The sequence below is a fragment of the Cherax quadricarinatus genome, chromosome 26 (genome assembly GCF_038502225.1).
Source record: "Cherax quadricarinatus isolate ZL_2023a chromosome 26, ASM3850222v1, whole genome shotgun sequence".
NCBI lineage: Eukaryota > Metazoa > Arthropoda > Malacostraca > Decapoda > Parastacidae > Cherax > Cherax quadricarinatus.
Genome location: NC_091317.1, coordinates 2,345,043 through 2,364,674, shown reverse-complemented (window position 1 = coordinate 2,364,674; position 19,632 = coordinate 2,345,043). Strand labels below are relative to the sequence as shown.

At 41.6% G+C, this 19,632-nt stretch overlaps 1 protein-coding gene across 5 annotated transcripts in view; it reads right to left on the bottom strand.

Annotated features, from left to right (window-relative positions):
* Positions 1-19,632, bottom strand: part of Haspin (haspin) — a 157,231-nt gene that overhangs the window by 69,255 nt on the left and 68,344 nt on the right. For 4 of the 5 annotated variants that reach the window (XM_070088742.1, XM_070088740.1, XM_070088741.1 and 1 more), the window contains one exon: positions 7,799-7,885. The exons of the other annotated variant lie outside the window; for it this stretch is intronic. In XM_070088742.1, coding sequence (XP_069944843.1) covers positions 7,799-7,885 — 87 coding nt within the window. The remainder of the gene's footprint in view (positions 1-7,798; positions 7,886-19,632) is intronic. 5 annotated transcript variants of the gene reach the window in all.

The window sequence follows — 19,632 nt, the reverse complement described above, 5'->3', positions numbered from 1 at the left end:
AAAAAATAAACACCTTCACTATCATTGCCTTTGTAGAGGCACCCAGAGACGACAATCTAGATCTCACTCCAAACAGTCAATATCCCAAACCCCTACTTTAACCCTTTCAGAGTTTTCGACGTACTAGTACAGCTTACGCACCAGAGTTATTGACGTACTAGAATGCCTAAATTCTAGCTCCTTCACATCTAGCAAGAGAAAGCTGGTGGGCCTACATATGAAAGAATGGGTCTATGTGGTCAGTGTGCGCAGTATAAAAAAAAATCCTGCAGCACACAGTGCATAATGAGAAAAAAAAAACTTTGACCGTGTTCTTGGATTAAAACAGCGACTTTGCACTGTATTTTCGTATGGTATTTATGGTTGTATTCCAGTTTTCCTGGTCTCATTTTATAAAATGGAAGACATATTACAGAAATTTAGATGATTTTGATTGGTTTCACAATGAAAAGTACCTTGAAATTGAGCTCAAAATAACAGAAATGTTTGATTTTTACCAAAGTTCAAAAGTAAACAAATCATGCCAAGCATCCAATACACATCAACTGGTGATTCTAATATTCTTTCACAAGTGCGCTGATATTAGTTATACCATTTTTACACTAATGCAGTAGTCTGCATAACAGTAAATCTTCTATTTTTTGTAGGAATAAAAATTCAGTGGAAAGTAAAAGAAATATAAGAGGGGCCTGGGAACATGACTAACGAACAGAGAACTTGTTATTTTAGTGCCAGGAATGTCTGTCTTGTTTATTCTGGACCCTATTTGGAAATTGGCATCTTCTGAAATTTGTGTGAAATTGGCAGAATTGCCAATTTCTAACTTTATTGGATAGTTGAAATTTGTAAATGGGTGGTTTCTTGTACTCATTCGATAGAAAAAATGGAGTTCTAGCGAAATAAATATGATTTTTGTCGACTAGTACACAGCAATTGGCCAAAAATAGGGCTCAAAGTGGGCGAAAACGCCGATAGGTAAACATCGGCGAGACCGCTAAATTCGCGAGAGCATAATTCCGTAAGTTTTCCATCAAATTTCATACTTTTGGTGTCATTATGATCGGGAAAAGATTATCTATCATTTCATAAGAATTTTTTTTTTTTCCGAAAAATTTTCGACCCTGAGAACAAGTTCAGGAGAGGGCCTCTCGACGCTGAAAGGGTTAAAGTGCAGGCACTGTACTTCCCATCTCCAGAACTCAAGTCTGGCCAGCTGGTTTCCCTGAATCCCTTCATAGATGTTACCTTGCTCACACTCCAACAGCTCGTCAGGTCTCAAAAACCATTCGTTTCCGTTCACTCCTAACGTGCTCACACATGCATACTGCATGTTCAGGCCCACTGCACACAAAACCTCTTCTACTTCCTCCCTCCATCCTTTCCTATGATGACCCCTACCCCTCCTCCCATCCACTACAGATTTATACACCCTCCAAGTCATACTGTTTTGCTCCGTCCTCTCTAAATGACCAAACCACCTCAATAAACCCTCTTCAGCCTTCTGAATAATACTTTTTGTGAACTTCACACCCCCCCTCCTGAATTCTCTGCATAATATTTACACAACACATCGCCCTTAGACATGATGCATCCGCTGCCTCCAGCCTCCTCACTGCAGCATTCACAACCCAGGATTCACACCCATATAAGAGTGTTGGTACCATAATATTCTCATACATTCCATTCTTTGACTCCATGGATAACATTTTTTGTCTCCAGACACCTCAATGCACCACTCGCCTTTTCTCCATCAAATCTATGGTTAACCTCATCCTTCATAAACCCATCTGCTGACACATCTTCTCCCAAATATCTGAACACATTTACTTCTTCCATACGTCCTCCCTCCAATGTGATATCCAATTTTTCTTTACCTAATTCGTTTGATACCCTTGTCACCTTACTCTTATCTATGTTCACTTTCAACTTTCATTCTTTACACACCCTCCCAAAATTGTCCACTAACTTCTACAATTTCTCTTTAGAATCTTCCAAAAATACAATATCATCAGCAAAAAGTTAGTGTGTCAACTTTGTATTTGATTCCCGATTATTTAATCCCACCCCTCTCCCCAACACCCTAGCATTTACTACTTTTAAACACCATCTATACAGTGGACCCTCAACCAGCGATGGCATCGATTAACGATAAATCTGACTAGCGATACATTTTAATGCAAAAATTTTGCCTCAACTAGCGCTTAAAAACCCAACCAGCGCTATTCGTTCCGTACCATACGCGTCCACTTTGGCCTGAGCGTGCCTCACTTGTCCCTTGGTGCCAGTGTTTACAAGCCAGCCAGCCACTGCAGTCACTTCCAAACATACAACAACTGGAACATTTCATATTATCACAGCCTTTGTAGTGATTGCACCTGCAAAATAAGTCACCATGGGCCCCAAGAAAGCTTCTAGTGCCAACCCTACAGCAAAAAGGGTGAGAATTACTATGGAGATGAAGAAAGAGATCATTGCTAAGTATGAAAGTGGAGTGCGTGTCTCTGAGCTGGTCAGGTTGTATAATAAACCCCAATCAACCATCGCTACTATTGTGGGTAAGAAAATGGCAATCAAGGAAGCTGTTCTTGATAAAGGTGCAGCTGCTGCTGCACCACAGTCAGCTGTTGTTGTTGCTGCACCACCATCAGCTGTATTACTCGAAGATGTGGAGAGAGTGTTGTTGGTGTGGCTTAACGTGAAACAATTACCGAGAAACGATTAACCCTGGAGGGTCAGGTTGTATAATAAACCCCAATCAACCATCGCTACTATTGTGGGTAAGAAAACAGCAATCAAGGAAGCATTTCTTGCCAAAGGTGCAGCTGCTGCTGCACCACAGTCAGCTGTTGTTGTTGCTGCACCACCATCAGCTGTATTACTCGAAGATGTGGAGAGTGTGTTGTTGGTGTGGCTTAACGTGAAACAATTACCGAGAAACGATTAACCCCGGAGGGTTAGCCACCCAGGATAACCCAAGAAAGTCAGTGCATCATCGAGGACTGTCTAATTTATTTCCACTGGGGGTCCTTAATCTTGTCCCCCAGGATGCAACCCACAACAGTTGACTAACACCCAGGTGAACAGGAAAAAATGCCTGGAACTAGTGCTCATATTGGTGAGGTTAGTGGGGAAGATGTGGAAGAGTTGGTGGAGGAGGACAATGACGAACTAACTACTGATGAGCTGTTAGAGCATCTTCAACAGTAACAGGCCACACCTGAGGAAACTGCTTCGGAGGAGGGGAGAGAGAAATTGAAGAAGTTGCCTAATTCAAAGATTAAGGAAATGCGTGCAATGTGGCTTAAAGTGCAAACCTTTTTTGATGAAAATTACCCTCACACAGCTATTGCAAGCCGTGCTGGTGACTATTACACTGACAATGTTGTGAAACACTTTAGGATAAAGGAACGAGAGGTACAGGCCTCTATGGACAGATATGTTGTGCGACAGAAGTCCAGTGACTCTGAAGCTGGTCCTAGTGGCATTAAAAGAACAAGGGAAGTAACCCCAGAAAAAGACTTACCACCTCAAGTGCTAATGGAAGGGGATTCCCCTTCTAAACACTAACAAGATCAACGGTCTCCCCTCCTCCCATCCCATCAATCATCACCAGATCTTCAATAAAGGTAAGTGTCATGTAACTGTGCATGTCTTCTTCAGTTTGTGTGTATTAAAATTAATATTTCGTGTGGTAAAAAATTTTTTTTCAATACTTTGGGGTGTCTTGCACGGATTAATTTGATTTCCATTATTTCTTATGGGGAAAATTAACTTGACTAACGATTATTTCGATTAACGATGAGCTCTCAGGAACGGATTAATATCGCTGGTTGAGGGTCCACCGTATATATTTTTTTTAACACATCAGCCATTCACCAATATGGTATGGTGGCCCAAAAAAGAAAAATTTTCATTATTCACTCCATCACTGTCTTGCCAGAGGTGCACTTACACTACAGTTACAAAACTGCAACATTAATCTATAACTTTTTTTTTTTTTTTTAACTCCTTCAGGGTCCAAGGCCAAAATCTGAAGTGGTGCTCCAGTGTCCAAGAAATTTTGAAAAAAAAAAAAAAATTATTTTTTTCTTACAGAATTTAAGAGCATATTTTTGTGAAGGTAATAAGACAAAAAAAAAATTCTGATCAGTACTTACCGAGATACAGTGCCAAGAAGTTTGTCAAAAATGATGTGGTGGCGGCAACATCGACGAATTCCACATACGCGCATTACATTATTTTGCGGTTTTTACATTTTTTTCTTTTCTTTTCCAATTTTTTTTCTATTCCTACTAACATTTGGGGCCTGATAGACCAATACTGTATATAATGTATATATATAAACTCACTGTATTGAACACAATAACTGCACTAAAGTTATTATCATATTATTGTTTACCACTGTTGTTTATTACAATAAACATGCACAAATCTTGTATAATACTAATGTTCTATCATATATTTACATATTTACAATCACTGGACATGGTTTTAGAACTGCTGGAGCTTGTGGAACTCCTTGAAACAAGGCACCATGCACAGAGGCACCTTACATTCCTCACACATAAACCGAGTGTCTATGCGTCTTTGTTGCCGTCGCTTTGTTTGTGCACAGACAATGCATCTTCTGAGCAAATTTCTTCTGAGTTGAAGGAAGTTGTATTATGAAATGATCACCTTCCCTCCTCAAACGCTTGGGTATATCCTGAGTAATTCGAGGACCTTGTTGTATAGCAGGTGTTCTTACCTGGTACTTCATTATGAGTTGTCTGACAACAGACAAACAAAATTCACCATACGGTGTTCTGTTGCCAGTCTTTATTTGGTACATATTATATGCATTGAGCATTGAAATGTCCATGAGATGGAAGAAAAGTTTCATGTACCACTTGTAACTCTTACGAACACAGTCAACAAAACCAATCTGCATGTCACATTTGTCAACCAAGCGCATGTTTTGTGTATAATCAATCACTGTCACTGGTTTTCGAATACGTTCATTAGTCACTCGATCAACTTTGCCACTGTCTTGCATTTCATTACAGTGAATGGTTATCAACAATGTGACATCTCGTTTGTCATGCCACCGTAATGCCATGATGTCATTGGCAGTAAACACCTGCACGTCATCACCACGAGCACCTGCGTTGAGCCTGGGCATATGTTTACGATTAGAACGCACTGTGCCACACACATCTGTCTTGTTCACTCGCATGAAATCACTGAGTAATGGGCTTGTGTACCAGTTATCGGTATATAATGTATGCCCCTTACCAAGATAAGGTGCCATCATGTTTCTCACTACGTCACCTGAGATACCCAATAACATCTTGGTATCTTTCAATGTTTTACTACCCATGTATACAACAATATCCAACACCAAGCCACTGTCACAATCACAGAGTACAAACAGTTTTATACCAAAGCGTTTCCTCTTGTTCGGTATATACTGCTTGAATGACAGTCTACCTTTGAACAAAATCAAAGACTCGTCAATTACAAGATTCTTGAATGGATAAAAGTATATGCTGAACTTTTGTTTAAGATACATGAAAACATTTCTAATCTTGTATAACCTGTCACTTCTGTCAGGCCTGGTTTTGTCAGAGAAGTGCAACATATGTAAGAGTAAGATAAACCTGTTCACTGGTATGATTTCACTGAAGACCGGGGTAGAAATTAGCCGATCTGTGGACCAGTATGCTTTTATATTATGCTTATACACATGAGGCATAAGCATTATTGTTGCAAAAAGCAAATACATTTCTGCAACAGTCGTCTCTTTCCACCTGTGTAGTCTTGACTGTGGTGATAAGATCGTATTTGCCATGGTGTACTCAAAATACTTATTACTTTCCCTGACAATAGTTTCCATCAATGGCTGGTCAAATAATAATTCAAAGAATTCCAGTTCATTGGCCGTGGTTCCAAGGGGACAAGTAGGTACAATTCCACTTTGAGAGTCATCAAAGTGGTGAGGCTTGGGAACAAAATTGGGATTTTGCTGCCAATCCCACATACGGTTTGCTGGTGGATACTGGACATCATAGGCTGGTTGTGCGGGTGGTTGTGGTGGGCTGGTGGCTGACGCTCCGCTTTGTCCTTGAACTGACGAGTCAGCAGCGTGGGTCCCAGCGTGGGCTGGCGAGTCACGCATGGCGGTGCCACTATCATCATCACTAACACCATCCACTGATGCCTGTGGTCTATCCATGCCAAGTGTAGCCACATCATCCTCACTATCACTACCTAAAACTGGTGTAGGGTCACGGGATGTACTCCGGGATGTACTCCGTCCCCTGGGCACAGCATAGGGTACACTACCCGAGCGCATGCGGCGGCGAACATACCGACGCTTCACTGGTGAATATGATTCCTCACTATCACTACTCGAATGATCGTCTAGTGCAATAAAATCACAATCCACGTCACTATCATCATCATTACTGAAGTCAGAGGCCTGGCCACGCGAAAATATTAGTTTTCTCTTGCATTGAGGAACAACTGACCGTGAGTCACGAGTGCCCACACCAGAGGTAGAAGGTTGAGGATCGTCAGGGTTTTCTGCACTATTATCGATATCCTGGTCATTCTTTTCGGTCACTAATTGATCAAAGCCATAGAATTCGTCTTCATTTCCACTTCCATCAGTGTCAGAACTATCAGATAGGAAGAAGCGTGTCCCAATTTTCCGGGGAGTGAGAGCTGACTTGCGACGAGGCATGGTGAACAAGGGTAACTGAGCCGGCGTTCCCACAATGCTATGCGGGCGCCTAGATTTTTTGTTTATGGCGCACACCCACCACACAGACCCGTTCTCTCACATGTAGGCCTATGAGCGTTTTTGCGCTAAATTTGAAGGCGCTAGAATTTTGGCGTAGATCTACGGTTTGGACACTCAACGTGAAGCCGTAGATCTACGGGACGGACCCTGAAAGGGTTAAGCAAGTCGGCCGTCTCCCACCGAGGCAGGGTGACCCAAAAAGAAAGAAAATCCCCAAAAAGAAAATACTTTCATCATCATTCAACTCTTTCACCTCACTCACACAATCACTGTTTTTGCATAGGTGCTCAAAACACAACAGCTTAGAAGCATATAGGTATAAAAATACACAACATATCCCTCCAAACTGCCAATATCCCGAATCCCTCCTTTAGAGTGCAGGCATTGTACTTCCCATTTCCAGGACTCGAGTCCGGCTACATAAAAATAACCTGTAACTATAATCTATAACTATGTTAACTTATTCCCCTATAATTTTTACACACATTCTCTGCCAATCCCTATACCTTCTCCTCTTTCATACATTCATTGAACAAAAGTACCAACCACTCCAAAACTATACATCCCCCTGCTTTTAATATTTCTGTCATGATCTCATCAATTCCAACTGCTTTACCCCCTTTCATTCTACCTAATGCTTCATGCACCTCCCCCACACTCGCATCCAGCTCCTCTTCACTCCTAAAAGATTTTATACCTCCCTGTCCAATGCATGAAATAACTGTCTTCTTCTCTTCATCAACATTTAACAGTTCCTCAAAATATTCCTGCCATCTTCCCAGTATCTCCAATTCCTCATCTACTAACTCCTCTATTCCATTATATATCTCTAGGAATCCAATATTTACCCAATTTATCATGTGAAAACACATAAGGAAAACTGAAAACATCCTAGTATCTTAAGGCATCTTTCCTTCGGTGCCTAATAAAATCATATTTATTATACCGACATCACTAAAACTTTAGGCAAAAATACTTCTTTTTTCTGCTAATTTAAAAACCTTCTCTACTTACTTGTCTCTAATGGAATGGATGACATGCGAAGACCTGAAATTTTTCTGTTCTCTTTTAATATGCAGTGTAACGTCTGTCGTCGAATATCTGCAAGAAAACAAAACAATCGCCAAGTTGCCTTTGACTTCTATAAATAATCATGCCACTTTCCTTTTGCACACAAAGGAAGGTTGCCAAAACAAAATTGGCTACACATGTTGGCTACTAACTTCCTTCACCTACAAGGGTGAAAGCTCTCCCATTTCCTAAGAATTAGAACTGCAAGTCTACCCATCAGCATAAAAAAAAAAAAGGACTAACATATTTTATTATATACCCTGTATATCATATCTAGGAAATGACTGAAAGCCAGAGCTCACCTCCCCAAACTCAAATAAGTAATTACAAAAAAATTGTTTAATGGTGAAAGGAGAAACATTCAGCAATGTTTTTTAAAAATGCTGCCAACTGGTTTTGCTAAAAATATCATAGTTGTAATAGTACTACTGGATTATCTTGCATGCATATACAATCAATTATATCAGTTCAAAATTTTTTAAAATGTTTTCTCTAGATTTTTCAAGATTTCACAATTCCTGTACATTTCAGCATAAAAACTAACACAGCTTGTACGGTCCAATCCCCATAATTGTTTAACAGATATATTCACCATAAGGTTAACAGCAAACGAGATAAAAAAAAAAAAAAATTGCATAATACAGGGAAGAATGTTCCCACTCCCCATAATTTCATAATATATCGCACATTTTGTGTACTGTGAATACAAAAGCTTAATAATCTACAAAAATAACTGGCATAAATTTAGGTGGTTCAGACATGTAGAGAGAATGGAGCAAAACAATGACTTTCGAGTGTATAAATCTGTAGTGGAAAGAAGGCAGGGTAGGGGTCGGCCTAGGACGGGATGGAGGGAGGGGGTAAAGGTGGTTTTGTGTGCGAGTGTCTTGGACTTCCAGCAAGCATGTGCGAGCGTATTTGATAGGAGTGAATGGAGACAAATGGTTTTTAATACTTGACGTGCTGTTGGAGTGTGAGCAAAGTAACATTTATGAAGGGAGTCAGGGAAACCAGCAGGCCAGACATGAGTCTTGGAGATGGGAAGTACAGTGTCTGCACTCTGAAGGAGGAGTGTTAATACTGCAGTTTTATAACTGTAGTGTAAAGCACCCCTCTGGCAAGGCAGTGATGGAGTGAATGATGATAAAAGTTTTTCTTTTTCGGGCCACCCTGCTTTGGTAGGAATCAGCCGATGTGTTAATAAAAAAAAATAAATAAAAAAATTGCTCCTCCATAAATGTATATTGCTCTATAAATAATCTTGTACTTGGGGAAGAAAATGTTGAAAAATATTAGTTTAATTACCCAAATTTGTGAGGGCTAAGAGTCACCAAGATCCCTGGAAATTCTGAGTTCCTGAGTACCACTAATCTCAGTCTGTGCAAATTTTAGATTTGTGCTCATTTTGGGTTTCTGAAGACATATATATTTAAATCCCAACTTAAAGGTTTTATTTTTATTTTTAGTAAACTATACAGAAAGGGGTTACTAGCCCATTACTCTCAGCATTTTAGTTTATTTTTACTACACGCATGGCTTACAGAGGAAAGATTATTATTACACTTCCCCATGGATATGAAAGGAAATAAGAACTGGAAGTATTAAGAAAAGAAAGCTCAGATGAGTGTGTACAAACGTGTACATTCATGTGTAGTGTGACTTAAGTGTAAGTAAAAGCAGGAGACATACCTTTGTTATCTTGTGGTTTATGGGACAGGAAAGACACCTGCATTCCTACCATCATGTAAAACAAATACAGGTTTTCATCTAACACTTATCTGGCAGGACAGTCATACCTACCTGGGTGGTTACTGTCTACCAACTTATTATTATCAGACTGGAGGGAAGGAGTATGAAAGAAGCAAACATGTTCACATATTTGGGAGCAGACTTGTCGGCAGATGGGTTTATGAAGGATGAGGTAAACCATAGAATTCATGAAGGAAAAAATGTTGGTGGTGCAGTGAGGTATCTGCGGAGACAAAGAACATTATCCATGGACGCAAAGAAATGAATATACGAGAGTATAGTGGTACCAACACTCATACATGGGTGTGAAGCACGGGTTGTGAATGCTGCAGAAAGAAGGCGGCTAGAGGTAGTGATGTTGTGTCTAAGGGCAATGTGTGGTTTAAGTACGTATTACGCAGAGTATTCCTTCAGCACGCAGTGCATAATGAGAAAGAAAAAAACTCCAACCTTTTTTTTTTTAATTAAAATGCTGACTTTGTAGTCTATTCTGGTACAGTATTTATGGTTGCATTCTCGTTTTCTTGGTCTCATTTGATAGAATGGAAAACATACTCAACACCAGTAACTACAACACTAAAATGATCGACCTTTTGAGTGATCAGTCTACATACGAATCCATCAGCACTCAACAGTGAGACACTCACCAAAGATTTTCTATACAAAACCAGACAAATACTCAAACGCACTAGAGAAGGGAAGAAACTTCTGTACTTGTTACCAAGCAACCCTAAACCAGCACACATGTATGGTTTACCTAAGACCCATAAACACAATATTCCTCTCAGACCAATCACGTCAGGTATAGGCAGTGCTCCACACAAACTAGCCGGAGTTCTTGCCAAACATCTTTCCTGCCTTCTGGGGACCATCAGCCTCGCTCATCTTAAACACTCAGGCGACCTTCTCAACCGCATCCGAAACCTCTCCATCTGTAACAAGAAACTAAGCAGTTTGGACATGACTTCCCTCTTCACAAAAGTACCTACCACAAAAGCCATCGAGGTTCTACGACGTAAAGTCAATCAGGACCTTAATCTTCCTCTACCTCCCGGAGATTTTGTCGACTTGATTGAACTCTGTTAATTTCAACTGTTTTTCTTTCAATAACAAGCTCTACAAACAAACCTATGGCATGGGAATGGGGTCCCCCATCAGTGCCGTCCTAGCCAACTTATACGTACATGGAACACCTAGAATCCGAACACTTCACCAACATCATCCCTTCAAGCGTCACTTGGTTACGTTAAGTGGACGACGTCCTCATAATAACTCCCAAACGTTTTGATGTACGCAATCTTCAGGCAAGGCTCAACGCAGTTGAACCGGCGATCCAGTTTACACTAGAAGAAGAGTCCAATGACAAGCTACCTTTCCTCGACGTCCTCATTCACAAAGCAGACAACAACCTACCAATAAAAATGATCTCGCACTTCTATTCCAATCAAGATACCAAGGCCAAAAGAGGCATCATCATCGGGTTTTTTCTAAGAGCATACCGAATTTGTAGTCCCGAGTTTCTTGACGAGGAATGTACATACATTCACTAAACCTTCACCGAGTTACATTTTCCTTCCTTTTTCATCAAAGATTGCAAGAAAAGAGCTCTTCAGATCATTAATTCTCCACGCACCAACACCACTCCCAACAAAGTTATAATTCTTCCCAACAGCCAGGTTGCACTGAACGTTTCTAAAGTACTTTCACAAGCTAACACCAGAGTCGCCATCGCTTCTAGCACTTCAATAAAGGATCTAACCAGGACAAAATCAAAGCACCACGAACCAGTCACTGCAGGGGTTTACACTATACCCTGTGGAGGCTGTGACAAGATTTATGTAGGTGAAACAGCAAGAAACCTCGACACCCGCCTCAATGAACACATTTACTCATGTAGGAACGATAACTTGAACAACGCCTGTGTACAACACCGAAATTTCACCAATCATCTCGTGAAATTCAGGGACGCCCAATTAGTGATCAAAGAAACTAATTTCCGCAGAAGCAAGTGCCTCGAATCAGCACTGATCACTGTTTCGAATACAATTAAACAAAACAACGGCAGCTTCACCATCCTCCTGAAAACAGCAAACCCTGCCATCACATAGTCTCTCCTGTTAATACTACACAAAGCACATTACAGAGTGATCACTGAAACAGGCCTTCTCTATCCAGTCTATATTTGTCTAACCTATTTTTATGTTACCGAAGTAATAGCTTTTATATCCTTTTACTCATTATGAATTAATTGCTCTACCATATTGTATTACTACTACTACAACTTTTGTCACTACTACTACTACCACTAGTATTGCACCTCACTCTGAGCCTTTATATACCCTCAGTGTCCATATACTGTTTGTATCGGCTTGACTAAGCTCCTGGAGAGCGAAATGTTGCCACAATAAAATGTCACATTAGTTGCACTTGTGTCCTTTTACTTTACAAAATGAGATCAGGAAAACTAGAATACAGCAATAAATACGATACGAAAATACAGTGCAAAGTCGCTGTTTTAATCCAAAAACACGGTCAAAGTTTTTTTTTCTCATTACGCAGTGTGCTGCAGGATTTTTTTATACTGCGCACACTGACCACCCATTCTTTCTTATGTAGGCCTACCAGCTTTCTCTCATTAGATTTGAGGGAGCTAGAATTTAGGCGTACTAGTACGTCAAAAGCCCTGGGGCCTAAGCCGTACTAGTACGGCCGAAACCCTGAAAGGGTTAAGAAGATTTAGCTGACCATGGCAAGTTGTCTTTAACAAAGAAATGCGAGGTCTCCACGTCAGCCAGCGATCAAAGACCAGGCCCAGAAACCTGACCGTATCACATGCCGGAATATGTGAACCATGTAAGTACAAGGGAGTATCCGGTATAAGCAGGCGTCTAGTGAAGGTAATGAATTGGGTTTTCATACTGGTAAATTTAAAGCCATGAAAAGTGGTCCAATGGGAGACTATCACAACCTGAAGGGAGGCTGCTACTAATCAACAGTCAGCACCCGAGTAAGCTATAGCGAAGTCATCAACATAAAATGATGACCAAATATGCGAAGGAAGAATGGAAGAGTAGTACTGAGGACACAACCTTGTGGGACTCCTTTGGCTTGTACAAAGTCCGAGGAAAGCGAGGCGCCAATACGGACCCAAAAATGTCCATCGGACAAGAATGCAGCAATGAAGTTTGTCAGATTACCGCGGAGGTCTATGGAGTGGGATTGGGTTTGAATGTTATACCTCCAAGTAGTGTCATATGCCTTCTCTAGATCATAGACCTCTAGGACAGAGAGGTTGTTAGCAAAGGCATTTCGAATATACGTATCGAAGTGGAGCAAGGGGTCTAAAGTAGAGCAGACTTTGCGAAAGCCATATAGGCGAGGGGAAAGGCTATTGTGCGTCTCTAAGAACCACATCAGACATCTATTCACCAATCGTTCCATCACCTTGCAGACCACACTGCTCAGGGGAATGGGATGATAGCGAGGTGTAAAGCCCTGGGGCACCCGGTTTGCGAAACGTTAGTACAATAGCTTATTTCCAGTGTTGTGGGAAAACCTCTCGCTCCCAAATTAGATTAAAAAGATGTAAAAGAACGGGAAGGGCCATAGAATGGAGATGGTGTAGCACATTGATGTGAATATTATCAGGTACCGGTACAGACGGCCGGCACATAGAAAGCGTGGACTCTAATTCTAGAGGAGTAAAATGTATGTTCTGTGGCTCCAATCCATCGGAGGAGAAATCTAAGGGCAACTGCTCTTTGGTAGGTTTAGACGCAAGAAATAAGGGACAGAGGTGAAGCCCTCAGGGGATACAGACAAGATAGTTCCCGATTTCTGTGGCAACTTCTAAAGGTTCTGCAACAAATTCCAGCAACCCACAAAACGCGAGCTGGGTCCGGAGTGTACCTGCCATACTTTCTGCATCTTTTTCCATATCGCACACACAGGGAAAGACGTGGCAATGGTAGATATGTAGTCTCACCAACAAGCACATTTAGCGTGGAGTATGATGAAGCGAGCAACTGCCCTTGCCCCTGAAAGTCCAACAGACACTCCGCGGTACGGTTATATCGATAACAGCCCCATGCAGCACGTTTTAAACACACCGCGCGGGCGCATGTAGGAGACCACCAAGGTACGCATGTCTGAGAATGCCTACCTGAGGTTTGGGGAATAGAACAAGTCACCACAGTTAGGACCAAGGTCAAAAATTGGTGCACCAGTTCATCAATAGACTATGAAAGTGGGTCCACGCAACAAATGGTAACATGGGAGTACAAGTCCCAATCTTCTTGAGCAAATTGCCAATGAGGGTTACAAAATGGTCGGGTATATGTAGTAGAAGTAAGAAGGATAGGAAAGTGATCACTATCATGTAAATCTGGAAGAACAGACCATGTGAAATCAAGTCCAATGGGTGAGGAACAGATAGAAAGATCAATGCAGGACAGAGACAGAGTGCGAGTCAAAATGGGTAGGAGCACCTGCATTTAAAACACAAAAAGGATGAGAAGCGTCTCCAAATGATCACCACGAGTCGCAGTGGGACCCTCCCCACAGGTGATGGCAAGCGTTAAAATCACCCAACAATGTTGATGAGCAGCGGTAGAGAAGAAATTAAAAAAGCGATATCAGAGATACAGAATGCACAGGAGGGAGAAAGATAGAGCGCGCAAACTGTAAACCACCCGTGTAAATGAATCCAAGCTGCAGTATAATGCAGCGGGGAACAAATAAAAACTTGCTGATACAGTATATCAACGCGCACAAGAAGTGCACTTTCATTAAATGATTCATCAGGTAAAGGATCTGAAGAATGTAATAGCACATAGCCCGAAACAGGGCAAATGACAGCAGAACAAATTTTGGGCTCTTGCAACCCAACACATACAGGAGGCAACTAGAAGAGCAACAACTGGAATTCTCCTCGATTGCCCCAAAGGCCACACATATTCCACTGTAAAAAACACATGTACAGAAATAAAATTGGCAACAATAAGAAACGATAAAACCTATGAGCTTTTAGGATCTGTAAAGTCAACATGCGAGGGTAACGGTAAGCGTGTAAGCAAGGAAAAATGTGAATGTTGCGGAGGAATAGCATTGCAAGGGTCGCAAAATAGTAGGGGTAGCCGTCGAGTTGGCGACCATCAGCGGTGTCGTCTCCACAATATAGCTGGAGATACGTCTAACATCTCTGTTGTTAAAGAAGCCGATGACACCATGATGTCAAGAGACAGGAGAGGCCTTGCAAGAAAAGGTCGGAGTTACTATGGAGGCAACTAAAGAGGTCTGAGGGGGAGGGGTATGAAGGAGTATGAACCTGGAGAGATGCGTCGGCTGGTACAGAAGAGGCCTGCAGTGTAACAGGAGACGGAGGAGGTTGGAAAGTAACTATAGAGGAAGATGAGGGGTGGGCAGGGGAGGAGGGGACTACACAAGGGGGGGGGGAACCTCTACCTTCGTGTGAGCTGGAAAGGGAGGCGAGAATGAGGCTCCGAGGTAGAAGATATATGTATTCTGTGCAGATAATGGACGCAAAGAAAGTGTAGGTCTGCGAAGCCTCAGACTGAGAAGCAAGCGAGATGAAGTAGAAGTGGGAAGCGGTGTGGAGGTAGGAATGTCAGAGGATAAAACTGCAAAAGAATTAGAAACTGAGGATTGAGAGGCGGGAGGCCATCGAGGTTGGAGGTCTTCGGGCTACCCGAGCATACGGGACACAAGACGTATTGGAATGATCTGCTGCACTGCAGACCAGGCATTCCGCCACAGATCTGCAGTGTTTAGCGGGGTGTCCAAAACGCCAGCAATTATGACACTGTTGGGGAGTGGGAACTATTTGACAGACCTCTAGGCGATGTCCCGCAATATAGACAGAGGACAGAAGTTCATGGCAGTCCGAGGTTAAACGACCGATGTTACTAGGAAAACGCCTCCGCCCAAGAGCAGGCAGGCTGTACGTATCTACCTTGACAATAGGGAGGCTCTGAAGGGCTAATTGTTCTAAAATATCCTTGTTGCAAGACATAAAAATCACTGAACAATGGTACATGGTACCACTGCTAGAATTAAGAGTAGGGTGCTTACGAACGGTGACTGGTATGTTATCTATGGAAGTGATGCGGGAGAGCGTGAGCTTGCTCTGAATTCTGCAGCGTTAAGATACGCGCACCACTTCGAAGAGCGTGAAAGGTTATATTTTGGCCGTGCCATAAGAGTTTTACCAATTCTGTGATCAGAAAGATAATCAGTTTTAGACATCGTTCGTAAAGAAATGAATTTTGTCCATTGCGTACTCGTTAGCCCGGTACACAAAGGCAATGAGTGTCGTGTAGGTCGTTTTTGAGTGGTCACTGACGAACTGTCATCAGTAGGTTGTCTTGGACGCTTAGGAGTAGAACCGCGGGCGGTCGAACACAAGGGAGGTGGGTGATCCGAGAACTGTCTCACCATATTTCGGGAAGCCGGTCACACTGTGAAAGGCATGCTAGAAGCAGCAACATGAATAAACAGGTGATGCCACAGCACCTGAACCAGGTGACAAAGCATCACCAGCAGAAGGTACAGGGGTATTAGAAGTCGAGAGAATGGTCCGATAACAAAGCCAGGTCAGAACAGGGTGTGGGATCAGAATGGAGCATGGGAGGAGGAAGGGTTTCACAGTGCAAAGACTCCATAATAATAGGTGCATCTTCTGTAATATCTTCTTTGTTATTTTAAGAAAAAAATAAAGGGAAGAAAAAAAAAGAGGGACAGTCGCTAGGAGGTATGGAGGGGGCTAAAGCTCCTCCCCTCTCGAGCCCACTGGCAGTGAAGATGCAGCATGGATCCCATGCCATGCCCTACCCTTCAAGCCAGTAAACCAGAGCTCCAGGATAGCAGCCTCACATCCACTGAGCTACCTCGGTGGACAAAAGAAAGGACGGTCAGAAACCCGCCAAAAAGCATACCTCCATCGGCTGCCACCCCCTAGAACTGACAGGCAGCTTCTGGAGATATACCCCTCATCTAAAGGGCACTCTGTCCTCAACCCAGAAATCTGGGAAGGAAGCAGGGCATCCTCAGACAATTCAGATTCCACGGCAAACTACACCACCCACAAGGGACCTCACGGAGGGGGACAAACCCCAGCATGCAACCCCCCACCTAGAAATTGTAATATCAGAGGGGACAACCCCAGAGGCTACAAACAGGATGGGGAAAAAGGGGAGGGTTGGGAGAAGGGAGGGAAGGGGAAAAAAGGGGGGGTTATGGGGAGGAAGGGACAGGGAAGGGAGGATTAGGGGGTATTTAGACTGGGTCTAAGGAAGGAGACCAAAGGATTTGATTCCCGAAACCAAGAGCCTCTTCGCCACGTCAGGGAGCCCCCTTTGAAGAGGTGAAGTAAATGCAATAATATTGACAGGAATCATAAAAAAATTATTGTTCTACAATTGGCTTGTGGAATACTGGAAATATTCCAAATATTTTGGGATTTGTGTGGAAGAAAAGGGCAAGATATTTTGCAAATGTCAAAAACTTAGCAACTTTATTTTTTTGTAGAATAACTAAAGATAATTACGTGATTACTTCCAGTGAGAACATCGCACTAGCATTGTTTTGTAAGTTCCAAGTCCCAAAACCACATTTTGTTCTGCCATTTAGGCCAGGGTTCTTGTCAAATGTCATTTTCAGTAAATATTTTTTTTCAGTAATTTTTTTTTTTTCACTTGCATCTTGGATTTTGGCTCGCAACTCATAGCGAAAAACCGACCGAGCGACGGCTCGTAACTCGGAAAACTCTTAAGTTGGGGCACTCGTAAGCCAAGGTACCACCGTACAGAAATACCTTATACATGTATAGTACAGTTAATGTGTGCCAAGAAAATACCATATTATGCAATACCATACTGTTTTCATGTAATGCATTTCAACAATATGATTAAATGCATTGGATTGCAAAAATATTTAGTCTTTTGCTTAGTACAAATCAATGCACACAAAATTCTTGCACACACTTGTAAATAAAGAAATTACAAATGATAAAAATGAAAAACTAGTAGTACTAAAGATTTTCATTACAGTTGTAAATAAACAATATACTATCCATACAAAGAAAAAAAAGATCATTTTTATTTTGAAAAATAGTTCAACAACAGTTTGCACAATTTTTTCCTTTTTATCAGCATATTGTAGGTAGTAGGTTGGTAGACAGCAACCACCCAGGGAGGTACTACCGTCCTGCCAAGTGAGTGTAAAACGAAGCCTGTGATTGTTTTACATGATGGTAGGATTGCTGATGTCTTTTGTCTGTCTCATAAATATGCAAGATTACAGGCATGTCTTGCTACTTCTACTTACACTTAGGTCACACTACACATACATGTACACATTTATTTATACACACTCATTTGAGTTTTCTTTGATTTTATCTTAATAGTTCTTGGTCTTATTAATTTTCCTTTTATATCCATGGGGAAGTGGAATAAGAATCTTTCCTCCGTAAGCCATGCGTGTTGTAAAAGTCAACTAAAATGCCGGGAACAATGGGCTAGTAACCCCTTTTCCTGTAAAGATTACTAAAAAGAATAAGAAGAAGAAAATTGTCAAAGTGGGAAGTCTGAATGTGCGTGGATGTTGTGCGGATGATAAGAAAGAGATGATTGTGGATGTTATGAATGAGAAGAAGCTGGATGTCCTGGCTTTAAGTGAAACAAAGTTGAAGGGGGTGGGAGAGTTTCAGTGGAGAGGAATAAATGGGATTAGGTCAGGGGTTTCAAATAGAGTTAGAGCTAAAGAAGGAGTAGCAATAATGTTGAAGGATAAGCTATGGCAGGAAAAGAGGGACTATAAATGTATTAATTCAAGGATTATGTGGAGTAAAATAAAGATTGGATGTGAAAAGTGGGTTATAATAAGCGTGTATGCACCTGGAGAAGAGAGAAGTGTAGAGGAGAGAGAGAGATTTTGGGAAATGTTGAGTGAATGCGTGGGGAGTTTTGAATCAAATGTGAGAGTAATGGTGGTTGGGGATTTTAATGCTAAAGTGGGTAAAAATGTTATGGAGGGAGTAGTAGGTAAATTTGGGGTGCCAGGGGTAAATGTAAATGGGGAGCCTTTAATTGAGCTATGTGTAGAAAGAAATTTGGTAATAAGTAATACATATTTTATGAAAAAGAGGATAAATAAATATACAAGGTATGATGTAGCACGTAATGAAAGTAGTTTATTAGATTATGTATTGGTGGATAAAAGGTTGATGGGTAGGCTCCAGGATGTACATGTTTATAGAGGGGCAACTGATATATCGGATCATTATTTAGTTGTAGCTACAGTTAGAGTAAGAGGTAGATGGGAAAAGAGGAAGGTGGCAACAACAAGTAAGAGGGAGGTGAAAAGTGTATAAACTAAGGGAGGAGGAAGTTCGGGTGAGATATAAGCGACTATTGGCAGAAAGGTGGGCTAGTGCAAAGATGAGTAGTGGGGGGGTTGAAGAGGGTTGGAATAGTTTTAAAAATGCAGTATTAGAATGTGGGGCAGAAGTTTGTGGTTATAGGAGGGTGGGGGCAGGAGGAAAGAGGAGTGATTGGTGGAATGATGAAGTAAAGGGTGTGATAAAAGAGAAAAAGGTAGCTTATGAGAGGTTTTTACAAAGCAGAAGTGTTATAAGAAGAGCAGAGTATATGGAGAGTAAAAGAAAGGTAAAGAGAGTGGTGAGAGAGTGCAAAAGGAGAGCAGATGATAGAGTGGGAGAGGCATTGTCAAGAAATTTTAATGAAAATAAGAAAAAATTTTGGAGTGAGTTAAACAAGTTAAGAAAGCCTAGGGAAAATATGGATTTGTCAGTTAAAAACAGAGTAGGGGAGTTAGTAGATGGGGAGATGGAGGTATTGGGTAGATGGCGAGAATATTTTGAGGAACTTTTAAATGTTAAGGAAGAAACAGAGGCAGTAATTTCATGCACTGGTCAGGGAGGTATACCATCTTTTAGGAGTGAAGAAGAGCAGAATGTAAGTGTGGGGGAGGTACGTGAGGCATTACGTAAA